Consider the following 26,635-nt stretch of genomic DNA (forward strand, 5'->3'; position numbering starts at 1 on the left):
TAATGTTCCTGCTAGGTCCAAAGTAGGCCCCCCAAAATGGCAGTGCCACTGACAATGCCACAAATAACAGTCTGAGTTCAGCTCAGGCTAGACTCTGACGAGAGAAACAGGAGGATTGCTAGTAGTTTTTGGGTTTGTTTTTGTTTTTTTAAAACCTGAAATCAACATTTCTCATAAACTTGTGAAGCCGGTTTCTTTTTTTCTTTTTTCTTTCTCTTTCTTTCTTTCTTTCTTTTTTTAAGATTTATTTATTTGTCATATATACACAGTGTTTTGCCTGCATGGACACCAGAAGAGGGCACCAGATCTCATTATAGATGGTTGTGAGCCATCATGTGGTTGCTGGGAATTGAACTCAGGACCTTTGGAAGAGAAGGCAGCGTTCTTAACGTCTTAGCCATCTTCCATCCCGTGAAGTAGGTTTCTTTTATCAGGAAGAGCTATCTACCCCTACAGCCATACCTCTGGCAATGGGGTACTGAGTTCCCTAGCAACGCATGCCTGCAATGCATATCATAAGCTCCCAGGCTCTTCAGGCCCACAGAACACGCCAGATCCTCCCACCCCTACCATTCTAACTTACAGGCTGTTCCTGCTTGCATGCTTCCTCCCACAGTAAACATACCCCTTAAAACACACACACACACACACACACACACACACGTTAGAGGCTGTGAATAGAATGGATGGGAGTAGCAAATGAGAAACAGCAAATACTGAGCAGCTGTACTGAAATAAGGCACTAGCGAAAGTGACAGGTCACCATGCTTGCTTTTTGAAGTCACTTGTCACTTGAGAGTATATTGAGTTCTCTATCTGGCTGACCAAGAAAGAACAGGCTCATGCCTAGGAAGACTGTTGGGCTGGAGACAGAGGATGGTACGTCTTGTTTGATTTTGTTAAGTCAAAGTCTGTAACTGCATCGCCCTGGTGCAGCTGAGGGGGTCTTTACAAGCAACCTTTGATATTGTACCCATCCTATGGGGCCACGCCTCCAGACTGTTTTCTTTTTTTTTTTTTTTTTTTTTTTTTTTTTTGGTTTTTTCGAGACAGGGTTTCTCTGTGTAGCCTTGGCTGTCCTGGACTCACTTTGTAGACCAGGCTGGCCTCAAACTCACAGCGATCCGCCTGCCTCTGCCTCCCAAGTGCTGGGATTAAAGGCGTGCGCCACCACCGCCCGGCCCCAGACTGTTCTTTCGTATCAGGACCCTTTCTCAGCTGGGAAGGAGGGCCCTGTTGTAAAACACTTTATCAAGAGGAATGTGAAGCCATTTGTTTATTGGCAGATGTAGTTCCTAAGGGAGGAGGTGTGGGTCAGGGCAACCTGACCCTTCTTAAGCTATTTCAGTGTCTCTGATGGTTTCCCCGTGAGGAAAAGGGAAAACTCAGCCAGGCTGCAGCCCTCTCTGGTGAAGCTATTTCGCTAGCCCAGCCTCCAACATATCTACAGTTAAGAGATGACCTGGAAAGAAAGATGGTGACAAAGGAGGCCAGGCCTGGGCATTTCCCTCTAATACTTGTGGTTTTTGTTCTTTTTGTTATGGTTTCGATTTTGGTTTTTCGAGACAAAGTTTCTCTGTGTGTAGCCTTGGCTGTCCTGGACTCACTTTGTAGACCAGGCTGGCCTCGAACTCACAGCGATCCACCTGCCTCTGCCTCCTGAGTACTGGGATTAAAGGCGTGCGCCACCAAGCCTGGCTCCTCTAATATTTCTTTAGATAACCTCCACTATCGGAATGCCCTGCTTTCCTTCTTGACGGTGGAAAGGTGAGCTTTGGGTGCTCTCTGTTCCATTTACCTAGCCTACACCTCTGGTTGAACATGGCTTGTGGGGGAGTAGGGGTCTTGTATGCGGGGTTTGCTCCCTCCTCTCAGATGAAATGCAGTAACAGCCTTTGCTCACAGGAGTAACACTTTACCCACAGACTTGTCTGCCAGCCTCAGCAAAAGCTGTTCACCTAAGTGACCACAACACGAACAGAACTTCCGGAGGCTTTGGAAACGAAGCCCCAAAGATGTACTCCTCCTTGGGCCAGATCATAGTCCTCCTTGGTGAGTGGAGTCCTTTTGACCCCCCCCCACCCCACCCCGGATTCATAACAGAGTGTTTTGTGAAAACAAGAAAGTAGGCTTGTTAGATGAAGGGGCCAGAAAGATAGTAAGATCACACTCCCCCAAGACCAACCAGAGCTCTGCGTCATGCCTGAATCTCGAGTTTTCTCTATCTCGATACAGTTACAGCTGGCAGTGGGGGAGCATGTGCTCAAGGTCACCTGAGCCAACATCCTCAGAAATCATTTGCACAGAAACTTGAGAGAAACTTGGATCTTATTTCGATGTATTTTTAGTATTAAAAGCTGTTGCAGTAAGTTACACAGATGCTCTCACAGTGGACATGGCTCCCTGTAAACATTTACTGCGCCTAGCAACAGTCTACCAAAGAGGACAGCACAGAAAGAGAACGGGCATTTTGCAACAAAGATGCTGATTGGCTGCTTCTAGGGCCAGGTAGCCAGGGCCAGCACTGCAGGGGTACATTGTGTTGATAGGCCATATCTTCAATACAACGTGATAAGAAAGGCGCTAACTCCCAAGAAGCCACAAGGCCAGTCAAACCGAGAGAAAACATCACAGATGTCCCAACTGAGGACGCTTTCCCTTTCCCTCATTGGTCCTGCTGTGATACCTATTCCTGTGCCTTGCTGTTTCTCCTCCCAGGATCTTCGGGGGAACAAGAAGCAACCATCAAAGGGAGCCTGCTTTTGTTTTCCTTGTCTACTCATGTCCCTCGAAATGTCTTCCAGTCTGATGCAGTTTCCAGAATTAGTTGGGTCCCAGGGCTGCTGTCCTTGCCCTGGATGTCGCTCACATTCACAGGGCTTGGTCAGACTCTGCTGTGGCTCAGCAGCATCTCCTTCCTCAAGGGAGGGGGCACTGACTTACAGCCGTTTGCTTTAGAACCTCAACCCCTTCATTTAACCTCATTTTCTTTTCTTTTCTTTTTTTTTTTTTTTTATGGTTTTTTGAGACAGGGTTTCTCTGTGTAGCCTTGACTGTTCCGGACTCACTTTGTAGACCAGGCTGGCCTCGAACTCACAGCGATCCGCCTGCCTCTGCCTCCCGAGTACTGGGATTAAAGGTGTGCGCCACCACGCCCGGCTAACCTCATTTTCTTTATTCTTGTCTGTATCCCCTATGCCAGTGCACCCTCTGGCCCAGGTGTCCCCTTAGGGGCTGCCCTCGACCCCTCTCTGGCCCAAGTCTCTGCCACAAAAAATTTCCTGAAACCCCCAGGAAGCTCCTTTCCCTTGGCCCTCCTCGGTGTCCAACCCCACTGCCTTTTTGCTTTGAAGGTTCCAAGGAAGGACAAGAGTGCCCTGGAGGCAGCAGCAAATGACAGAGTGGTCCAGTGTGGCCTGTGGGACGTGGGGAGTTGTCTGCTCATTCTACACTGTCCCCCTGGGTGAGTGGTGTCTGAGGAATTTGAAGTCTGTCTGAGGAATCTGAAGTCTGTCTGTCTGGCCTCTTACCTCCCCACTGATCTCTGCCTGGCAACACCTATGGGTCAGTGTTTACAGGCAACCCATCTGGGGACACAGAGCCCAGGAAGGCCTCTCAGAGGCGTCCTGGCAACCCAGTACCTCCCTTCCTCACAGGCTAGCAACTGTCACAGACTCCAGAGCAGGCTCTGGCACTATAGTCTAGGAAGGAATCAGTCAATCTCCCATTTACTCTTCTCTTGTCTTGAGGCACCGTGGCCCCTGAGGGGACTCTTGGCCGCATGTGACAACGGCCCAAGGCAGAGGGAGACTTTAGCCTCCTGCTGATACTTCTCGGCAGAACACCTCTTTAACAGTTGTTATGACGCTGGACTCCTCAGTGGCAGAACAGATGACCCACCTGACACTGCGACTCCTGGAACAGGTAAGACGGAGCCTACCCGCTGCTGTTGTCAACCCCCCGGTGCTCCTCTCAAATCTCCTGCCTCTGCAAACGGCCAAGAGAAGTTCCTGAGCCTGGCTTCATAACAAACAACTATGGCTTCTTGTTTGCTTCTTCATGCTGTGTAGAACCAATTAGGTTCTAGCAGTTTCCAAAGACGGAAGGCAGGCCGAACCTAGCAACAAGTGTACTTCTAGGGCACAGCCCTAAAAACTCCTGCCCCTTCAGGCTCCGGTGTTTAAAGGGATACTTCTTAACTGTGGAGATAGAGGCCCAGTTACCCAGGGGAGAACCTGAGCATTCCCAGTGTGCTCCACCCTTTCAGCCATCTATGAAATTCTGAGCGATGCATGAGCAGCAGGCCTGCTCTTGCACGCAGCTAAGCATAGTTCCCATGGGCATCTGCTCTGTATGCTTGGCCTGCACTGTTCCTCTTTCACTCCCTGCCTATTGCCAACCCTGGAACCTCTAGTTCAGGGCCCAGCTGGCCCTGGATAAGGCCCGAGGGTAGTCTCTGCAAGGATTGCTACTCAAAAGTCGGCCTGGAGCATCCTTCTCAGGGACCTTCAGGGGAACCCTTGGGACCCATAAAAGTGCCCTCTTGGGACCCATCAGATCATCCTTCTTGGTTCCTATCAGGGTGTGCCCTTTGGGTCCCAGCAGGGAAACCCTCATGGGGCCCATCAGGGTACCCCTTGTTATGTATCAGGATGCCCTAGCTGTGTCTCGGCAAGCAGATTAGCACCTTAGGGCTCCTCAGGGTATCCCCTTTGGGTTTAAGATAGAACACATGCATTACATTTGAGGGCCTAACCAGAATCATCATCCTTTATTTTACTTTAGCGTGAGGGTGTCAGAGCCACTGGAACTGGAATTACAGACAGTTGTGAGCTGCCATGTGGGTGCTGGGAATTGAATGCAGATCCTTTGGAAGAGCAGACAGTGCTCTTAACCACTAGGCCATCTCTCCAGGCAGAATCATCCCTAAGAATGGGGAGCCTTGCCCCACCTACTCACTTTACACGTGCTTCTTGTCCTTCTGGGCACTGACCACTCCTAGAGCCTTTGGACTATCAGCTACATAGGCAGGTGGGCAGTGCACAGACTCCACTCACCAGCCTGGAGCCAACTCACCGTCACAATTTCTTCCTCATAGATGCTGGAACAGGAACGAGAAAGCATGGCCAGATCAGGTAAGAGCTTTACGTTGCTTGGGCATATACAGGGAGGAAGAAGAGCATGCATTCACACACACACACACACACACACACACACACACACACACACACACACACACTCATGCACGCTCGCACACTCACACGCTGCACCCTTAACCAGCAGACTCTCAGAGGGAATGCGTCTTGTATATGAGAAGATATAGGCATAGAGAGGTCAGGTGATATGCCTCAGGTCGCTCAGTGCAGAAATTGTCCCTGTTAATTCAGACACATGCTGTTCTGCTTACAGGGGTGGGCAGGGGTCAACCTTACTCTTCTCAGTATCTGGGGCCAGGATCTAGGTTCATGGACATCTGAGTGAGGATCTGAGGCCGGAGGAGCACAGCTTGCTCTTTCGACCATGGAGCACCCATGGCTGTGGGTAACTCTGGGAACCCTGAGAGCAGCTGGCTAAACCTGGGTGCCTCCTGTCTAGGTGGGAAATGGCACATCGGGCCACATGATCCAGGGGACTTACACGCAACCCAACGGCCACAAATGTGCCAGAGGGTGTCCCAGGTAAAGCTTCTGGAGAAGCCTGCCCAGGCAGCATCAAAATCTCAGCTTCCATAGGATGCCAGGGCAAGCAGACCCTTCCAGAGCCCTCTCTGGAGTAAGATCCTTCCCCGCCCCCCCACCGCCCTGCCCCAGTTGGTGAACATGCCTGTCTTTCTCAGACAGCTTGGGGCCAGGACTATGGAGGTATGACTGAGCCTGTGGAGGCGTCCTGCTGTACAGGAGTGCTGCAGCACCAAGACACACCTGTCCTGCTGACTTCCAGTGCCACACAGGACCACGAAATCCACTGGGCTGGCTCGTCCCCTCTCCACCATAGTCCCCTCTCTCCCTGCCCCAGCCCTGGCCACGCCTTGTTTGGGATGCATGTTTATGGGACCTGAGCTCCGGAGTCCAGTAGGCTGCAGGCTACTCTGTATCTCCAGGGTGCACCAGCCAGACTACATTCCTCAGTCATGTGTTTGCTTTCTCCATTCAGGACAGCAGGAAAAGCCAGACAGTGCCCTGCAGAGTGCTTTGAGGAGAAGGAAGGACCTTCTACAGAGGCTCTGGGTAGGTCTGCACCTTCTGCCAAACCTGGGCCTAATACACAGGCCAGCACATGCCAACAAAGGCTCGCCTGTACTCCCGAGGCCAATTAGCTAATGTTTGCAAATTGGGACTAGGTAACTGAACGGAGTGTATTCGGGACATTTTAATTCTCCCATCCTGTCACTTCCCCGAGGAAATTAGACAAGGTCAAAACTTGAGGTATAGGCAGTATGTGAGCTTAGACTCTGCTTAGGTCACTGCCCACAGAGCAGGCGAGGAGACCTTGGTCTGTTCCCACAGGAAGTGGGGCTCTTCTAAACTCAGCAGGGCAGCAGCAAGCAGTGGCCCTGCCTAGAAGCATCTATATGGGTGCTATCCCCACAGTGTCCTGGGACGAGAGGTTTGCTCTTTGTCTGGTGGGGAGCTTTCCACAGTGAGGCAGATGCTGAATGATTGTTGCTTGGGAAACCATAACAACAGCTAGAAAACTCAACAAGTATCCAGTATGCATTAAGAGAATTTCCAAGTGATTACCAAGGAACATTACTTCGGGGTTTTAACATATATCCCAAGTCACATCTGGCCACCCATTCGTAATAAGCCAATGATAAGTCAAATCAACAGTAGAAAGCAGGGGGAAAAAAGACGTTTATTCAATATGGTCACACTGGGAAGAAGGACAAAGAGAGCCCTAGTTCCAAGAACTCCACACTGAACATTTGGGTACCATATTCCCTGGCTGGGAAAACCATGCTAGTGAGAGCCTGTTCACTCAGTGAGGTTCACGGGCTGTCAACCTTACAGGAACAGCAGCTGATGGATGAGAACTCCCCAGCCCATGCCTGGAGGACACACGGAAGAGCCATGGTGCCAGCCCTGAACCCAGAGGTACCTCCTGTAGATGTCTTTCCTGCGGCCTCCCCACCTTTGCCCAGACCCCCAGAGCCACCAAGGATCATCCAGCACCAGGTAGGAGGACACTTGGGAAACAGCAACTTCTGGTGGGCTGGGAGGGTCAGAACTGAGACATCACAGCAATGCTGAAGGGCACTGTGTTGCCAGCATGTCATCCAGCCAGGGAGGCCAGAGGCCTTTCTCTCTCTTCTCTCCTACCTTCCAGGGAGGAAAGCCAAGGCCTCTCACTTCTTTTCTGGGAGGTCTCAGCAAGATGCCAGTGTTCTGAAGAAGTTAAGTCTGCTAAGAGCCAGTAACAGCTTCTTTTGTTGTCCTGGTACCATGGGTCCTTCGGGGAAATATATGGAGGCTTGGCTTGGGAATGGCCACCTCTCAGGACAGACTCCCCTCTTACTAGACCAACATAACAGCTGCACAGGAAGAACTGGGGGAGTTTAGCACCAGTGGGCCCTGAATTCAGAGGAGTATTACCCTTTAATACTTCGCAGTGACTAGGGATGGTTAAGACCTGACTTAGGGGCTGGTCGGTGGCACACACCATTAACCCCAGCACTCAGGAAGCAGAGGCAGGCGGATCTCTGAGTTAGAGGCCAGGCTGGTCTACGGAGCAAAAGAGCAAGTTTTCAGACAGACAGACAGACAGACAGACACACACACACATATACACACACATACAGAGGAACACATGTGCCTGCACTCTCACACACAAAATCCCTGATCTAGGGTCAGGGTTACAAACAGCAGAGTATTCTATTTTTGAAAAAAAAAAAAAAAATATATATATATATATATAGTGTGTGCCTGCGCATGTGATGTGTATGCAGGCCAAATGCACCACAGTGCATATGTAGATGTCAGAGAGCAATAATGTGAAGTAGGTTCTAGGTTCTGTCCTTCCACTGTTAGATGCGTTCTGGGGATCAAAGTTAGGTTGCCAAACCTCTTGGCAAATACCACTATCTGCTAAGCTGTGTCACTGGTTTAAAAAGAATGTTCTTAAGCAGAGGAGGCAGGAGGCCCAGCTGAGGCGTTTGTTTGGGACTCGGTGTGATGGAATGCAGGAAGTTGAGAATAGGCACAGGAGGAAAAGATCTGGACATGTTGGTGACCAGGAGGACATCTGTCCTTTCGGCAGGGAGAGCTGGCAGCAGAGGGTAGCTGAGGGGATGGGCCCCATAGAACTCCCTTTGCTGGTGAGCTATCTGCACCACGTTTGCATTTTCTGCCTGTTGTCAGGACAATTGTTTTTGGGTTATAAAATTTGTATTATTATTCTTCGATGTGCATTGGTGTTTGACCTGCACATGTGTCTGTGTGAGGGTGTCAGATCGCCTGGAACTGGAGTTACAGACAGTTGTGAGCTGCCATGTGGGTGCTGGGAATTGAACTGGGGTCCTCTGGAAGAGTAGCCAGTGCTCTTAGCCGCTGACCTATCTCCCCAGACCCCATTTTATTTTATTTTTTAAGACAAGGTCAGTCTCACCATGTACCCTTGGCTGGCCTAGAACTCACTATATAGATCATGCTGACCTCAAACTCTCAGAAAGCCTCCTGCCCCTGCCTCCCAAGCACTAGGATGAAAATCATGCACTACACTCCCTGGCTGGTTTCATGTTCTCAAATGTTTGCCAAAAAATAGAGGAAAATGCACATTTTGATTTTCATGACATGGTTACTGATAAGGATACAAGTTGACATCTGTCTGTAGCTGTTCTCTCTCTCTCTCTCTCTGTGTATATATATATATATCACAAAAGTTTATTTAGCAAAAAGTTTCATATGAAAATGCACATGACCCAATTCTGTGTCACAATCAAACAGGCTCTTTGGGGAGGGATGTGGGCGCTCTGCTGAACGGACACTGCTTAGACTCTTCCCAAGGCTTCTAACATGATGTTGCTGTCTCCTCATATGACCGCCATTCAGAAGTCATTCTGCTGCCCACTAGTTGCCACCTCCACACACTCATCTCCCACAAGACTCATTAAGCCCCTATTATCCCCTGCACACGTCTGCCACCATAACTTCAATGATAACTTCTTTTTTAAAAATATTTATTTATTATATATACAATGTTCTGTGCCTGTACACAAGAAGAGGGCATCAGATCACAGTTGCGAGCCACCATGTGCTTGCTGGGAATTGAACTCAGGACCTCTGGAAGAGCAGACCGTGATCCTAACCATTGAGCCATCTCTCCAGGCCCAATGATAACTTCCTGTCCGTGAATATCTTCCATTCGGGAGGGTGGGCCTAGCTCATGACGACTCCTCAGTGGGCTCGGCACAACAGCGAAGGGGTGTGAGCAGCTTCACAAACACGCCCGGCAGGCTTGGCGCTGATGTGCCCTGTTCTTCTCATTTTTAACAGCAGAGCAGACATTTCAGCTGAGCCCATGTGGCCCATGAGCCCAGACAATCCACTGCCTGGTCTCTGTAGAGACAGCTCCTGGGTTTGGTCTGTGAATAGGAAAAAGGGACAAGCTCATTCTAGACTTGTAAAGACGATGAAAACCAAGTCTTTCTGGTGTTTGCTTGAAATTGCTACATATTTATTTTCTTTTTATTTTTTATTTTTAGTTTCCATTTTATACTTTATTAAGATAAGATTTACCTTCACAGAGATATATACATCTTTTTAATTTTTTATTAATTTATTCTTGTTACATCTCAATGGTTATCCCATCCCTTATATCCTCCCATTCTCTCCTTATTCCCCTCCCCTATGACTGTTCCTGAGGGGGACCTCCTCCCCCTGTATATGCTCATAGGGTATCAAGTCTCTTCTTGGTAACCTGCTATCCTTCCTCTGAGTGCCACCAGGTCTCCCCCTCCAGGGGACATGGTCAAATATGAGGCACCAGAGTTCATGTGAAAGTCATACCCCACTCTCCACTCAACTATGGAGAATGTTCTGTCCATTGGCTAGATCTGAGTAGGGGTTTAAAATTTACCGCCTGTATTGTCCTTAGCTGGTGCCTTAGTTTGAGCGGGACCCCTGGGCTACATATTTATTTTCATCCTGAAGAGAAACCAGAGGCCGTTTACGCACAACAAGGGCCACATATGCCATATATATGGCACTTAGCGAAGCTGGTGATAGCATTACAGTAGACAAACTCTGGAAAAGAACTGTGCACACCTGACTTTCATCAAGCACGTGTCTACCCTTAGACTCCCACACCACGAAACTCCACTGTTAAAAGACTGGACACATAAAATGTTAACTCTATTAAAGAAAAAATTAACCAGGCACTAACCACCTCCCCGAAGGCAGGAAATGTGAGAAACATTAAAAAAATATTATGTGCTTGCTGAATGCAGAGGTGTGTACTTAGAGCCTGTACGCTGGAGCCAGAGACAGAAGCACTGCCGCAAGCTCAAGGCCAGTCCGGTCTCCAGCGAGCTGCACAGGGAGACCTTGTCTCAAAGACCAAGCCACCCATGTCCTAATGATAACCAGCTGGCCAACCACCTATTTTAACTTACAGTGTTAATTAAGCATTTAAACTTCTCTTGAGGGCCTGGGGAGATGGCTCAGAGGGATGGGTGGATGGGTAGATAGATAAATGACGGGCTGGATGGGTATATGACTAGTTGGTTAAGTGTGCAGGTGGGCGGATGGGGAGTTCTCGTGAAGACCGTGAATTCAGCTAGCTAACCAACCGGCCTATCTTAGGTGCCCCAGCCTCCTGCCACCATAATTCAGCAGCTGCCACAGCAGCCTCTGATCGCACAGATTCCTCCTCCTCAGGCCTTCCCCTCTCACAGATCGGGAAGTATTAAGGAAGGTGCGTATGTGTTCTATATTGATATTGCTTTAGGCTTGTGAACTGAATACTGTGAGAGGAAATATTTTTGTAAGTAGGTGCTGCACAACACTTTTCCCAGGGAGATGCAACGTAAATACCTATTCATCCCAGGGAGAGAACCACTAACAGACAAAAGTACCAGCACCACCAAAGCCCAACTTGGTGAACTAATGAATTTATTGGGGTTACCTACAGAAGCAAGGACAGCTAAAAGGCAGCCAGATCACCTTAAGTCTACCTTAGGAAGGTTATGACTCATGACGCTGGAACTCCAGAGCTCTCTGCAAATCAACAGGCCAGAGTTTCTTCCAGGAAGCTTGGCTGGTGTGAACTCCTCAGTACTTAAACCCCGTACTGCTTAAAACTTTGTGGAAGGGCACTTTGTATATCTGCCAAGTTTCAAAGACTTCCTGAGACTTGTGAGTTGCTTATTTTCTGCTACTGTGAAGCCTGTTTGAGTTCGTAACAGAACTAGATGCCCTTTGCAGAGACTGGGGGCTGCAGGAGCAGATAGGAAATGGCTTTTCAGGCTGGGCGTGATGGCAGATACCTTTAATCCTAGCACTCGGGAGGCAGAGGCAGGCAGACCACTGAATTCATGTCCAGCCTGGTCTACAAAGTGAGCCCAGGACAGGCAAGGCTACGCAGAGAAACCCTGTCTTGGGTGGGGGGGGGTGAAGAAAGAAAGAAAGAAATGGCTTTTCTGGGCTGGTGAGATGATGCATTAGAGGTTAAGAGCACTGCCTGATCTTCTAGAGATCCTGAGTTCAACTCCCAGCAACCACAACCACATGGTGGCTCACAACCATCTGTAATGAGATCCGGTGCCCTCTGCTGGCCTGCTGGCACACATGCAGGCAGAATGCTGCGATAATAATAAATAAATCTTAAAAAGAAAAAGAAATGGCTTTTCCTTGCAAACAAAAACCCATTTCACAAAGTTTGAGGAATACTCAATGTTTAGCATTCTGGGTCAGAGTCTAGCCTGAACTGAGCTCAGACTATCAGTGGGTGTGTGGGTGTGTGCGTGCGCGCACATGTGATTTGACATTTTCTAAGTAATTTTAAAAAAGGATTCATATTTTGTGTGTGAGTGTTTTGCCTACATGTGTATCACTGCACCATGCTCATGCACTGTATTGAGAATTCTGTAATTTAGGTTTCTTTAAAAATACACACACGCTGGGCATGGTGGTGCACGCCTTTAATCCCAGCACTTGGGAGGCAGAGGCAGGTGGATCACTGTGAGTTCGAGGCCAGCCTGGTCTACAAAGTGAGTCCAGGACAGTCAAGGCTACACAGAGAAACCCTGTGTCTTGAAAAACCAACCAACCAAACAAAAAACAACAACAACAACACAAAACAAACCCCCACACACAGAAATAGGAGGGAGGGGCTGGAATCAGGCAATAAAGTGATTAATCCCAGGGCTCGGGATATGGGCCTGCTCCACAGCAGCTATGAGTATTTAGTGTTGGTAAAAGAAAACGGGTAGAAGCCGGGCGTGGTGGCACACGCCCTTAATCCCAGCACTCGGGAGGCAGAAGCAGGCGACTGCTGTGAGTTCGAGGCCAGCCTGGTCTACAAAGTGAGTCCAGGACAGCCAAGATAACATAGATAAACCTGTCTCTAAAAACAAACAAAAAAATAAAAAAGTAAAAAGAAAAAAAAAAAAGATAGAGAAGGATAGAAGAAAGAAAAAACCATAAAGTAGCAGACAATGCATTGTTCTAAGAGGCAAAAAGAGCACCAGGCCCCCTAGAACTGGAGTTACAGATGGTTGTGAGCTGCCATGTGGATGACGGGAATCCAAACAAACCAGCCAGCGCTCTAACCACAGAGTCGTCTCTCCAGCCCCATATTTTATTTGTTTGTTTATTTTTAATTATTACTTTTTTTGGTTTTTTGAGACATGGTTTCTTCTGTGTGTAGCCCTGGCTGTCCTGGAACTCACTTTGTAGACCAGGCTAGCCTTGAACTCAAAAGGATCCCGCCTGCCTCTGCCCAAATGCTGGGATTAAAGGTGTTCATCACCACACCTGGCCCGCTATTTTATTTTTAACTACATTTATTTAGCTATGGGACCGGGGACATGTATGCACCACAATGCACTAGTGGAGGCTAAAGGATTCACTAGGTAGTCCTGGGGATACCAGACTCAACAATAACCCCAAATACTGCTGTTCGTTACTCTCTGGAAATAGTATAGGAAAAAGGAAGCCGAAAACCTCTTCCAAAAGACTGTAATGCCTCCATAGTCAAATCCAAAGGTAAATGATTGAAATTCTAGAAAAGAATTCAAAAGCCTAGTGTGAGCCACGACTTTCCCCTCAGCACTATATAAACCAGGCATGGCGACACACCTGCAACCCCAGTACTTGGGATCCAGAAGCAAAAGAATTAAAAGCTCAGGGTCATCCTTGGCTACATAGTGAGTTTGAGGTCAACCTGGGCTACACGAGGTCTTGTCTCAGAAAAGAAAAAAAGAAAAACATCAAAACCAACCAAATACCTATGCTAAATGATCCCCTGTACAGGGGAGACAGAGCCAGGCAGATTTCTAGGAGTTCCAGAATATTCAGGGCAACATAGAGATCTTGTCCCAAAACAAACAAACAAAATATAAGCCGTCCAGACTATTGGTTAGATGTGCATTTCAGTTGTGTGAATTAAATGATATTGCTGTTACTATCCAAAGTATTTTTAATAATGGATCTTACAGCTTTTAAAAAATATTTATTTATTTATTATGTATACAGTGCGCTACCTGCATGTACTGCATGCCAGAAGAGGGCACCAGATCTCATTGTGGATGGTTATGAGCCACCATGTGGTTGCTGGGAATTGAACTCATGACCTCTGGAAGAACAGTCAGTGCTCTTAGCCTCTGAGCCATCTCTCCAGCCCCCAAGATCTTACAGCTTTAAAAAACACTGCATATCTCAACATTCTCCTCCACAGTCCCTGTAGCCACAATTTTGCTTTTTGTTTGAACCTGTAGCCGGGTCTTGTAATTTTCGTCTTTCTCTGACTGTCTTAATTTGATTAGTACAATGTGCCTAAGACACACTGTAGCCAGCGGCAGACTAAATGGCATCACAGGCTGTGGGTGATGGCGTTACTCTCAGCAGTTGTCTGGTCTTCTCCTACTAGACCCTGACAAGGGAGCCCAAACAGCTTGACTCAGGAGGAGCCTCCCTTTGGGAGCACTCGCCACTCCTGTGCTGGGTGGAGCCTCCCCTGGAGCTCCTGGAGTCTTTGTTCCGGAGTAGGCCTGTCACTTAGCCTCTTGCCTTTGCCTTGCAAGGGAGCTGCAAGGAAGGTCCAGCTTCCTACCTTGCCCTGTGGCCTGGCCTGGGCCATCCAGTTTCTGGTGCTTCTGTCTGAGCCCCACCCTGATATTCAGGGCTTGGCTGTTTGATTGAGAAGGTGGCCCCGGGGGATGCTCCTTTAGGGAGGCGGCGGAGAGTCCCAGCACTCTGTTTCTAGAGCCTAGTTGCTGTGGGGAAAACTGATGTTTGTCCATTTGCCAGAACGCTGCCCATGCTGTGAGGAGCAGTTAGTTTCAGGGTACAGCCTGTCGTCAGGTGCCGACACACGAGTAAGAACCCAGCTCTCCTTTCAGACATGGTGGAGATGATGCTGATGCAAAATGCACAGATGCACCAGATCCTCATGCAGAACATGATGCTCAAAGCCCTGCCACCCGGGCCCGTGGGGCCGCGCGCTACGCCCCTCCAGGTAGGTTTGGGTGCTGACATTTAGCCAGTTGCTGGGGGTGCGGGTCTGAGAACCTGTACAAGGGTTTCTCTGGCTTGTGGGTATGTAGTCAAGGCAATATTCCCCAGTCCTTTTGCATGATGGACAGGTCATACAGCTGGGGCCCAGAGCACTCTAAGCCAAGGCTGTACTTCCATCACATTCTGCTGCCCTTCCCACCGCTTTGGGACCAGGCATTGGGAAATAATGTTGCAATCTTGACCTGGCTGTGTAACTCTGCCAGGATCAACAATGGATGCACCATGGAGTCCAGCGAGCTGAAAAGCCAAAGCCACCCCCGGTTCACCACCACCACCACTATGCTCCTACCGCCCAGCTGCAGGCTGTCTCCACACCTGGCGCCCCTTCAGGCTATACTGGGTGGCCTCCAGTGGTGGCAGCTACTGCCCTCCCACATGCCAGCTTCTTGCCCACTGTCAGCCACTTGACTGAGCCATCTACCTCCCATCCTAGCTACGCTTAGCATGTAAGTCTGGAGGGAGAAAGCTAACGTCTTGTAGCAGGTAAGTGGAAAGACAGGCCTAGTCACCTCTCTTCACTGAGTGCCAAAGAGCACGTGCACCCTGCAGTGAGGCCAATGCACTGTGGCTACTTTGAAGGAGCCAGAAAAAAAATTGAGTCTACCAAGGTTGCAGGCTGCAGGTCCAAGCTCCAGTTGCCAGGCCATGCAGATCTGTCACCCTCTGGGAAAAGTCGTATGTTAAGTCTCGACAGCCCAGCAGGACTGGTCCCACAGAGTCCTTCACCTCAGCCCAGGTCCCAGGGCACCCCTCATGTCACATCCTTGGTTTTCTCTGAAAGCTGCACTGAAAAAAATGTGCTGCCTTTCCAGGTGTGTCAGAGCATTTGTGTATCTCAGTAGCATCATGGCCTTGCCAACTGTGGCTACTCTCCAGGGCCCCCTGGCGAAGCTAGGTGAATGAATGCCTCACGCAGGCGAAACATAAACATTTTATTATGAAAGACAAGAAAAACAGCTCAAGATTAGACCAGATCGTTACAGCTACCTACACATTTTAACATCCTGTGGAAAGCTGGAGAGTCAAATTCAGACTGGAGACACAGCTCAGTGGTAGACAGTGTGTTGAACATGTGTGAGGCTCTGTGTTATATCCTTGATGTGCTGACCATGCCAACACACACACACACACACACACACACACACACACACACACACACACACACACACACAGTCAAGGGGAAGGGGAAGTCAAATGTCGTAACTGGGGAAGACCCGTTTGTCATGCCTGGAATGCCTTTCATTTGAACGTGAAAGAAGCAAGGGAAAGAATTTGAGATGTGATTGCAGTTAAGATATACAGGACCAGCATAATTGTTCAGCAGGTAAAGGTGCTTGCTGTCAAGTCTGATTACTGAGTTTTATCCTCAGGACGCGGGGTTGGGGGTGTAGGGTGGGGGTACGGGGACCAACTTCTACAGATTGTCCTCTGTCCTCCATTTTTGCACTGTGTTGTGCATACACCCCAGCCTCCATGCTGATGAAATGCAGTTACAAATGTATTAAGGAGCTGGGCGTGGTGGCACACACCTTAGTCCTTTAGTCTCAGCACTAGGAAGGCAGAGGCAGGCAGATCTCTAGTTCCAGGCCAGCCAGAGTGGCACAGAGGAAACCCTGTCACTGAAGACAAACAAGAAAGGGCTTGGAGAGGCGGCTCGGTGGTTAAGAGTTAAGAACACTTGTTACTCTTGCGGAGAACTCAGTTCCTTCCGGTCACAGCACCTCATGGCAATTCACACCTGTCTGTTCAGTGTCCTCTTCTGACTTCCATGGGCACCAGACATGCACATGTGCACATACACACAAGCAGGTAAAGCACCCCCACACATAAAATTTTTAAATTTTTAAAAAAGGATGTATTTATTTATTATGTATATAGTACTCTGCCTGCATGGACGCCTGAAGGTCAGAGGAGGGCATCATATTTCATTACGATGGCTGTGAGCCACCATGTGGTTGCTGGGAATTGAACTCAGGACCTCTAGAAGAGCAGTCAGTGCTCTTAACCTCTGAGCCATCTCTTCAGCTCCAAATTTTTAATCTTAAAAATTAACAAAACACTAACTGTTCTTCCAAAGGTCCTGAGTCCAATTCCCAGCAACCACATGGTGGCTCATAATCTTAAAAAACAAAACAAAATAGGTGTGAGGTCCACACACACTCGAGGCCTGGAGGCTCAGTAACCACGACGAATGCGCATGCGCTTACCCATCACTTTTCCAGGTGCCACAGGCTGAACCGGGCTCCCCGAGGGTGGAGGATCACTCTTTCTGTCCCATTGGCACCTGGGCCCTGTCAGGGCTCCTTTTCTCTATGAGCGCATGCTTCCTGTACTTTCTGGTGTCTTGTTGTTTTGGCAAAGTTGATTTCCTTTTTGGTTTTGTTGTTGCTCGGTTTTTGAGCTCAAGCTGACAACAAATTCACAGTCCTGTTTTAGCATGCCTGTTGCTAGGATTAGACACGTACGATCACGCCTGACTCGTTTTTTGTAGGCTTGTTTAGACAGGGTCTTACTCTGCAGCCCTGGCTACCCATGTGCTCTGTGGACCAGGCTGACTCTGAACTCAGTGAGCTCCACCAGCCTCTGGCTTCTGGGTGCTGAGATTAAAGGTATGTCTACCATGCCTAGCTTCCTTGTTCTTTAAATGTGGTTTGTTTGTTTTTGCTTTTTGAGACGAGGTCTCTAGATGTTGTAGTGCTAGTTATCCTGGAAGTCACTGTGTAGACCAGGCTGGCCTAACACAGGGATCTCCCTGCCTTCCCGGTACGGGGAGTGCACCACCACAGCAGCTCCATGTTTTGTTTATTTTTGGGGTAGTGGATTGAACCCAGGCTTTCAAGCACTCTTCCGTTAAGTTAACACCCATGGCCCTTTTATCACTTTGAAATAGCAGCTTACTGAAGTTGTGAAGGCTATCCTCTAAACTTGTAATTCTCCTGCCTCAGCCTCCAGGTAGTTGGGAGCACTGGAGTGCTACATTCCATCTGCCTTTAAAGATGTTATTTTCAAGTATTGTAGTAAGCTTTCATTTGCTTAAGGTTAAGTTTTTTCATTTGCTAAGTTCCTCACCAAAAAGCTGGTCGACATTTTAAAATCCCTGGAACCCCACAGGTCAGAGCAAGATGACTCCGAGCTGCCAGTTAGTCCCATGTGGACCTTCCCTGGCTGACCTGGCTTCCACACCGTGATGACAGTGATGTGATGTGATGTCCGTGTGGATGAACGAGTCAATGCAACACGCTCCCAAGGGAGCTGCCGGGTGGTGACATTCATGTCCCACAGAACCATCTTTCAGTGCACCCTGGGGTGTGACTCCAGAGAATCAGTTCTTGTCAAAAGCACCAATTAAAGACCTCACACAATTTCCCTTTTTCATGATTTCTAACATAATTTTTTTTCTCATACAGCTATTAATTAGATAGAGGAAAAATTTAACAGATGTTGTTTGTTTCCGATGGCCGGTGCTGCTGGGCTAACAAGGAGGAAGTGTGCTAGCACCTGTGAGTGCCCTGGCTCTATGAGCACCACTGCCTTATGGGAACAGTGGGGGAGTGCGCATGGACCCACTCTAGTCCCTCGCAGGCCCATGTGTGGGAGACTGAAGAATCTGAGCAGGCCCTGTAGTGAGTTTAGGGCTCCCTAGTGACTGGGGAAGCAGCTCTGCCTGGCCATGCCCCTTAACAGTGGTGATGAGGACTGAGGGCACATTGTGCACACTCGTACCCTGAAAAGATGTACAGTAGCCCCCCAGAGATTTTAATGGTGGTCCAGAGATGTGAGCAGCCAGGTCTGAACATGGGCTGGAACCTTCACGTCAGCAGCCAGTCCAGTCCACAGCAGTCACGTAACGCTCATCAGGATCCTAGGTCCTTCTCACAAGTGGGCGATTGAAGCCAGAATAAAGATGAACTAAGTTCACTGTGCCCCCTGGAACAGAAGGACAGAACCTGCCCCCACAGGCTTGGAGCCACGACAGTGTGGCTGGGCCCGGCTACAGCTGCTGACCAAACCGCAGCTTTGGGGAAGTACAGCAATGGGCTGGGAATGTGGTGGGGCACTTGCCAAGCATGACAAGGCCCTGGAGTCCATTGTCAGCACTGAAAAACCAAACCAAACCAAAAACAAAACCAAAACACCACCAAATCAGAAATACCAAACTGAGAAAAGGGAAAATAGAAAAATGAGCAACACAGAAGCCATCATTATTTCCCAAAGATGTTCAAAGACGATGAACCAATTATAACTGTGAAGGGGTGCTGGAGAGATGGCTCACAGGGTAAGAGCACTGGCTGTTCTACCAAAGGTCCTGAGTTCAACTCCCAGCAAGCACAAAGTGGCTCATAACCATCTACAATGAGATCCGGTGCCCTCCTTTGGCCTGCAGGCATACATGCAGACAGAATACTGTATACATAATACTAAATAAATCTTTAGATGACTGTGAAGAAGGGAACAGGCTGGCATAAGTCTATATGGGGGTACACCCAGCAGAGGGGTCAGGAACCCTATCTAGGGCCGAGGTCCCTGACTACCTGTTGGGAAGACAATGGCCCAGACTAGCATAGGCATGCAGCATGCCCAGGAGAGCTGGGCTTCAAGGTGGACCAGATCCCATGTTCCAGGACGTGCGCAGAATTATCATGCCTCTAACAGCCAATAGGGGGAGCCCCGGTGGCAGGACCACTGTGGCCAACATGATGTCAGTGGGATGGTTCAGACGGTTAAAGAACTTCCTGTCAAGTCTGACAACCTGAGTTCAAACCCTGGGATCCAAATAGAAGAAGAGACCCATGTGCCCCCGAGCTGTGCTCCGGCCTCCACATGCACGCTGTGGGACGCGTGTACCCATACATATGTACCCATACATCAAATAAATAAGTAAAATATAATTTAAAAAGTTAAAAGCAACAAAGATAGGGGAGTTGGGAGATGTACCTGAGTCTCTGGTCCCAGGTGACAAGATTTGTAGGTCAGTGGGCTTTCTTATGTGTCTACAGCCAAGGGCTCAAGAAAAGTGCAGACACACGGAACAAGCAAGGTTCAGGTGAGTTCCTGAGGGTTGGGGTGGGAAACTTTGCCTTTTTGAGCTTGCTTGTCTGCAGCCACCCGTCCTCCTAGGCCGAACTGACTTCAGGGTTCTGGCATATTTGTCCCACCTCAGGCCGACAGAGCAGCCCACCCAAACTCTATAGCTCAAAACTCTAAGCAGCATACAGGGCGTCATGTTTCTTCCCTAGAACAGCCTATTCCACTTATAATAGTCACGACAGCCTTCTAATCAGAGCAAGGGCCAGACTCGCGTCTGTGTGACACACTTTCTGACGCCAATATCCACTCACAGAATGAAGCATTCGTGTGGGCTGATGTCCTCCAGGAGACTGTGACCAGCAGAGATCCCTGTGGAGGGACGGGACTCTGTCCATCCATCGCAGAGCACCAAAGTATCAGTAGCGGCCCGCAGTGAGGGGCCGGAGCCCGGCTCCAGTGTAGCGGCTGAGCTCTTCCAGCACCACCTTCTCCCGGCTGTACATCTGCAACACAGCAGCACACAAGCTGATAAGAAGGAACCCCTGGGCCTCTTGTCCTGAGAGCCCTCCCAGAGTTCACCTCCTACAGAAGTGACACCCCACCCCGTCCCCGTCCCCACCCCACCCTTGCCCCACCCCCACCCCACCTCACCTCTGTAGAAGCCTAAAGGCAGCACCTGGACAGAGGCTGAAAAAGATGCAGTAGACAATGGAGAGTGGGCTCCCAAAGGGTAGGAGAAAGCTGGGGTACACAAGGGTCTCAGGGAGATTTGCAGCAGGGAGGGACTGGGCATAGGAAGGGCTGGGCAGGAGCAGAGCCAGAAGGGGATCTACTTTTAATTGAAAAGAAAAGGCTCATTCATGGGTGCTGGAGAGCTGGCTCAGCAGTGAGGAGCACTCACTGCTCATACAGACCACCTGGGGTTGGTTCCCAGCATCCACACCAGGCAGCTCACAACCAGTTCCAGGGGATCACTGCCCTCTTCTGCCCTCTGGAGGTACCTGCACATGCATGTTGCACATAAACTCACCAAGGTACACACACACACACACACAAACAGAAAATCTTAAAAAAAAAAAAGTTCATCTGAGCAATAGACTGTTTGCTTACATATATAACCTAAGCCTATTAGACACCGTGATAGGCTTTATAAACGTGGATTTGTTTGTTTTCTTTCTTTCTTTCTTTCTTTTTTTTTTTTTTTTGGTTTTTCGAGACAGGGTTTCTCTGTGTAGCCTTGGCCATCCTGGACTCACTTTGTAGACCAAGCTGGCCTCGAACTCACAGCGATCCGCCTGCCTCTGCCTCCCGAGTGCTGGGATTAAAGGCGTGCGCCACCACGCCCGGCTTTGTTTTCTTTTTTGAGAGCGGTTTCTCTGTGTATCCTTGGCTGTCCTGGACTCTTTGTAGACCAGGCTGGCCTCGAACTCACAGAGATCTGCCTGCCTCTGCCTCCCGAGTGCTGGGATTACAGGCATGAGCCACCATGCCCGGCGGAGAATTTAACTTTTAATCTGTCTGTCCAAGTGCCTTTCAATAGTGAGCTATGTAAGCACCATGAGGAGCCAGATACTTAAAAACACTACTTCCCCTTTTTAGGCAGGATAGGTGGAGGCCGTAATGCTGCCTCTTGCCAGGGGTTAGGGTGACCTCCGTGGGTAGCATACAGCTTCTTGCCAGGGGTTAGGGTGACCTCCGTGGGTAGCATACAGCCTCTGGCACAGGGACTACTCCTACCTTTTGCCACTCAGCCTCGGAGCTGTGGGTGAAGCCCAGAAGATGACAGAGTCCATGGGTGGCTGTCACCTGTTGGAGTAATAGAGACATCAGCTCAAGGAATGATACACCAGGAAGCTGCCTCTTCAGGGTCACAGACTGCCCTTGTAAGACTGACTTGTCCTATGCCAGGACACTGGGGCAGGGCATGCTGTTGCCACAATGGGCAGGAACACTCAGGTCCCTCCACTGTAGGCAAGTGCTCTACCACTGAGCTACATCCCAACCGCAGCTCCCTCCAGCGTAAGATGGAACAAGTTGCACAATTCACTTCATTAGTGTAGGGCAACACTGTTTGCACAGGTAAAGAGGGTTGACTGTCCCCGGCAGAGCAGTATTGGGGACCCAATTAGAATTAAGCAGGGGATGGCTTGTGGTTGTAGTCTCAGAGACCTAGAAGGGCTTCAGCGAAGTACTGGTTGAACTGAAGAGTTCAAGGGCAGTCTGGCCAGTGTTGTAAGTCTACATCTTTTCATTTACTTACGTATTATTTTTAAATTGTGCATATGTGTCTGTGCACGTGAGTACAGATGTCCTTAGAGGCTGGAAGAGGATGTTGGATCCCCTGGAGCTCCTAAAATGGGTGCTGGGACTAGAACTCAGGTTCTCTGGAAGAACAGTGCATCCTATTAACCACTGAGCCATCCCTCTAGCCTGAGCCCACATCTCTTAAAAAAAAAAAAAAAAAAAAGCTGAAGCAGGAAGGAGAGGCTAAACACAAGGGGAAGGTGGGAGCAGGGCTGACAATTGCTACCCTAAGAGTGAAGGAAGGACCAAGGACCTTAGCCTTGACTCTGGAAAGTGAAGCCCTGTGAACAGGGTGGAGGCATCAAACAAGATCAGAGCATCTGTGCAGAGACTGGGCATGGTGTTCACGGAGGGATGCGAGGAGGGATGCAAGGAGGTTGGAGGCGGCTCTGGGGGCGGAGGCTGGACCGGGAGAATCACCGTGGTCTGCTTCCCACAGCACACAGGACTGGGCTATGCCCCACAGAAGAGGGTGTAGAACTGCAGGTCTGAAGAGGCCACATTTAATGAAGCGCCTGCATGCTGTCTAGCGTTGGCTGACCAGAGCTCTAGGACTGTAGAGAGCAATACTGCAAACCAAACTAAAGTTATCCTGAGCAATCTTTTGTTCCTTTTCATAGCCACTTACTACCAATCTTGGTGTCTGGCCTCATGTCCTCATGTCTACCACGTCACCCCTCGGAAAGCATGGTTAGTCTGACACTTCTCTGCTCCACCAGCCCTAAAGCCAGCACCACTTAGCAGTCACATTAGAAACCTGCAGAGTTGGTGGCGCACGCCTTTAATCTCAGCTCTTGGGAGGCAGAGGCACGTGGATTGCTGTGAGTCTGAGGCTAGCCTGGTCTACAGAGTGAGTCCATGACAACCAAGGCTACACAGGGAAACCCTGCCTCAAAAAAACAAAAACAAACAAACAAACAAAAAACCCAAAAACCAAAACAAAAAAACCAACCAGGCAAAAAGAAACCCGCACAGTTGTCACCACCTTCTGAAACCCTGTCTACCTGATGTCAGCCCTGAAATCATTGGCAAAAGCACTGACTCGCGCCTTTATTTCCTCTATGACTATGGAAGTTCACATAACCTCTTCCATGTTATAACATGTCACCCCAAGAATCTGTTTCTTGGCCTTAGTGGTCACTTATATTTGGCTCAGAATAAACCAGCGTCTTCTTTCCTTTAAAGCAGAGCTGTTATTTTGTGTCAACAGGCAGTACTGCTGCAGGCTCTGGGCCACTTCCTGTCACAAGGAAGAATTAGAACTTCCCTCTCCTTTTAGCCCAGTGAGCACTACCCAGGATTACAGGCACAGTCAAAGCCATGCCCTTAACTCTGGGTCACCTACAGAGCCTGCTTCAGGTTACTTTTAAACAGACTGCCAGGCTGTGGCTGTTCTGCTAAAGTGGGTGCTTCTATTGAATGACGTCGTAACTTCCTTTCCCTTCCTTCTAAATCTGAAATGTCGTGGAGGCTCCTGTTCTATTTTGAGCAGTGTAATAAGAGGCCAATCCAAGAGCCAGGTGCAGCGGCACATCCCAGCACTCGGGAGGCAGAGGCGGGCAGATCTCTGAGAGTTCAAGGCCAGCCTGCTCTACAGAGTGAGTCCAGACAGCCAGGACTACGCAGAGAAACCCTGTCTCAAAAGCAAACAAAAAAAAAAACAATACTTCAAAAACCAACAACAATGAGAGAAAGAAAGCCAGCAAATTTGAGTTAGGGAAACACGTTTTCCTCATTTCTAGAGATGAAAGCTGAAAAGGCCCCCCGGGGACCCATGGGCTTATTTTGTTCAGTGTGTCCTCCCTTCACCAAGCCTGAAGCTTCCTGTCTCTGCTTTTCGGTTCTCCCCAGTGATACAATGGTACCTGTGGATACTGGCGTGCACACAGACATCTTCTCAGCTTTCTCTATGTCTTGAGTTTTGCTAGCAAGCATTTGTCCCCCACTTACCGTCAGGATGTTGTAGAAATCCTCACTTTCTTTACACTGCTGGAAGATATACTCCACTCCTAGGAAAATGTCTCCCAAATTATAATCATCTGGTGAGGATGGCTGAGGAAATTCACCTGCTTTCAGGTTCTGAAAATAAGAACACAAACTTCAAAGGCTAGCGAACAGCAGGCCTGATTACCAGGACCCATCTCATTTGTCCACGGGAGGACACAGGACTCTAGCCCACAGGATGCTCCAGTCAAATGCTGAAGCTAAGTCTCATCAAAGAGTCTGAGGGGGTGGGATGCAGTTATTGCACAATGGTCCTCACATGCTTTGAGCTCATCAAGTTCTTTACTCTCCATTTCTTTTCTTTTTTATTTATTTATTTTATTTATTGCCTATGAGTACTTTTATCTGCAGAAGAGGGCATCAGATCACATTATAGATGGTTGTGAGCCACCACATGGTTGCTGGGAATTGAACTCAGGACCTCTGGAAGAGCAGGCGGCACTCTTAACCACTGAGCCATCCCTCCAGCCCACTCTCCATTTCTTCCAAAGTAAGTCATCACCACTCCCAGCTAGGGTTAAGACTTTCTAAGCACTATATACTACCAATTTGCTTTCCAGAAGGATTATTCCAATTTACGCTGCTAACAATGGGTGAAGATACTTAGGTAGAGCAGTTACTTGTAGCTAACACAAGGTGTTTGTTGAAAATATTTACCAGGCGTGGTGGCGCACGCCTTTAATCCCAGCACTTGGGAGGCAGAGGCAGAAGGATCTCTGTGAATTTGAGGCCAGCCTGGTCTACAAATCAAATTCAGGCTACACAGAGAAACCCAATCTCGAAAAACCAAAAAAAAAAAAAAAAAAAAAAAAAAAAAGAAAGAAAAGAAAAGAAAGTTTAGCAGTTTTTACTTTTCTATCTTCTATCCAAGCATGCATTACTGAGGTGCACTTAAAATTGCAGAGGTCCTTATGGAATTCCCCTATAAAACTGAGGGAGTGAGGGTTGTGCCCGCATAGAGGAATTGTGTTTAGAGATAGACATATTTAATGACTTAATGGGCATAGGTCATGGGTCACCCTGTTTTCCTTCTTTTTATCTGCTTATTTCTGAGATAGAGGCTTTTTTTTGTTTGTTTGTTTGTTTTGGGGTTCCTCTGTCGTCCGAGCTATCCTGGAAGTCACTCTATAGATCAGGCTACCTACTTTGCCTTCCCAAGTCCTGGGATTAAAGGTGTGCACCACCATACCTGGCTGAGATAGGCGCTTGCTATGTGGCCCTGTCTGATCTTGAACTAACTGGGTAAAGCAAGACTGGCCTTGAACTCACAAAGACGTGCTTGCCTCTGGAATTAAAGGCCTGCAAGTCACATGAGGCCAGACTTCAGCCCATTTTGGGGGAAATGGCAAAATCAAAGATAAACACATCTAACTAACAGGAACTATTCTGGAAGAGAGGTATGCTGTGCGCGCAGGAATATATTCTTTTTACCTCATGAAATGGGAAAGAAAGCACATCAGTTGGGACATTTTTATTCCTGTAGATCCTATTAATGTGTTGAATATTTTTGTTGTCAACACAGATGATGCCCAGGTCAAATTTCTTCACTCCTAAAATACTCCTGACCAAATCCATCTTCCTGCGAAGTGGCACTCTTCTGATGGGGACCACCCGCTGCAGATTCTTAATCACCAAACTCATTTCGGGAAGAACACCCAGGCCTTAAAAAAAAAAAAAAAAAAAAAAAGCTGGAAGGAACCTGCGGTTAAAGTTCAAGAAAAGACCCATCAGTAGTAAAAATTGATAAGTTATGTAAGAATGCACACATACGCAAAATAAAAACAACTTTGGTGGAATTTATCGGGAATTGTAGGGAATTTACATCTACCATAGGAAACTATGAAACAGGGTAGACTGGGCAGTGTGCATAATCAGGTGGTTTGGGGCGACTGCTATTAGGACCACGTGAGGGTGAGAGTGGGTGAGAAGATGGGGTCGCTTTGGGGCCACCGTCTCTCGGGCACTAAGGTGGGCGGATCCACGCACGAACTTGAGGTTTCTATGCCGCACTAGCGGAAATAGCCGCACACTTACCGGAGCTGCTAATGGGGAAGTCGGGTACCAGGCAGACAGCCTGCCGGAAGCTCAATAGCAGCGCACCACAGAGAGCGGAAGCCGGATGCGGAGGACCGGAAGTCGGTCCGACGAATTTGATGTCCGTCTCATACATCCAAGGACCGGTTTGCTAGAGTGCGGTGATCCTGGTGGCGCTTCGACGTAGACTGTGGGCGAGCACCGGCGCTCCGGACCGTGGTGATACCTGGCGGACGAGCTCCTCCCGCTGCCTCCGGTGTTTCCTGTGTTCTTGCCTAATTGTTCTTCGCGTGAAGGTTTCTGTCGGCCCTACGGCCGGTTTCTTAAGATTAGCCAGCGTTAGGGGGGAAAAAAAACCCCAACAAACCCGTTAGTTTTAGGCCAGGGCAAGGCATCTCAAGTTCGAGTTACTGGGAGAAAAATGAAATGGTAGGAGATCAAAAGCAATAACATTTTAAACAGTTTTACATCGTGCTTCTCTGGCTTTGGAGATAGCAAGAATCTGGCGTCAGTGTTCTTTTCCCGTCTTATTA

General features: G+C 48.7%; 2 protein-coding genes across 2 annotated transcripts; one reads left to right on the plus strand and one right to left on the minus strand.

Moving 5' to 3' along the window:
• Nucleotides 1-3,596: 3,596 nt before the first annotated feature.
• Nucleotides 3,597-15,177, plus strand: C11H21orf58 (chromosome 11 C21orf58 homolog). The gene is made up of 7 exons (XM_051153264.1): nt 3,597-3,924; nt 5,099-5,135; nt 6,154-6,227; nt 7,011-7,175; nt 10,800-10,911; nt 14,558-14,673; nt 14,936-15,177. Exons 1-7 carry the CDS (start codon nt 3,862-3,864, stop codon nt 15,173-15,175), a joined length of 807 nt encoding a protein of 268 aa, XP_051009221.1. The 5' UTR covers nt 3,597-3,861; the 3' UTR covers nt 15,176-15,177.
• Nucleotides 15,178-21,443: 6,266 nt separating this feature from the next.
• Ybey (ybeY metalloendoribonuclease) lies at nt 21,444-26,182 on the minus strand. Its single transcript, XM_051152501.1, has 4 exons — nt 26,103-26,182; nt 25,500-25,729; nt 24,015-24,143; nt 21,444-21,566 (listed from the first exon to the last, which is right to left on the minus strand). Exons 2-4 carry the CDS (start codon nt 25,707-25,709, stop codon nt 21,444-21,446), a joined length of 462 nt encoding a protein of 153 aa, XP_051008458.1. The 5' UTR covers nt 25,710-25,729; nt 26,103-26,182.
• Between the last annotated feature and the right edge of the window lie 453 nt (nt 26,183-26,635).

The sequence above is a fragment of the Acomys russatus genome, chromosome 11, assembly GCF_903995435.1.
Source record: "Acomys russatus chromosome 11, mAcoRus1.1, whole genome shotgun sequence".
Taxonomy (NCBI): domain Eukaryota; kingdom Metazoa; phylum Chordata; class Mammalia; order Rodentia; family Muridae; genus Acomys; species Acomys russatus.

Coding starts and splice junctions, on each gene's coding strand:
- C11H21orf58 (XM_051153264.1), top strand. CDS start 3,862: ATGACGCTGGACTCCTCAGTGGCAGAACAGATGACCCACCTGACACTG. Junction 6,228..7,010: donor ACCTTCTACAGAGGCTCTGG/GTAGGTCTGCAC, acceptor TCAACCTTACAG/GAACAGCAGCTGATGGATGA. Junction 14,674..14,935: donor CGCGCGCTACGCCCCTCCAG/GTAGGTTTGGGT, acceptor TAACTCTGCCAG/GATCAACAATGGATGCACCA.
- Ybey (XM_051152501.1), bottom strand. CDS start 25,709: ATGAGTTTGGTGATTAAGAATCTGCAGCGGGTGGTCCCCATCAGAAGA. Junction 24,144..25,499: donor TTTCTTTCCCATTTCATGAG/GTAAAAAGAATA, acceptor TCTTATTTTCAG/AACCTGAAAGCAGGTGAATT. Junction 21,567..24,014: donor ATTTCTACAACATCCTGACG/GTAAGTGGGGGA, acceptor TTACTCCAACAG/GTGACAGCCACCCATGGACT.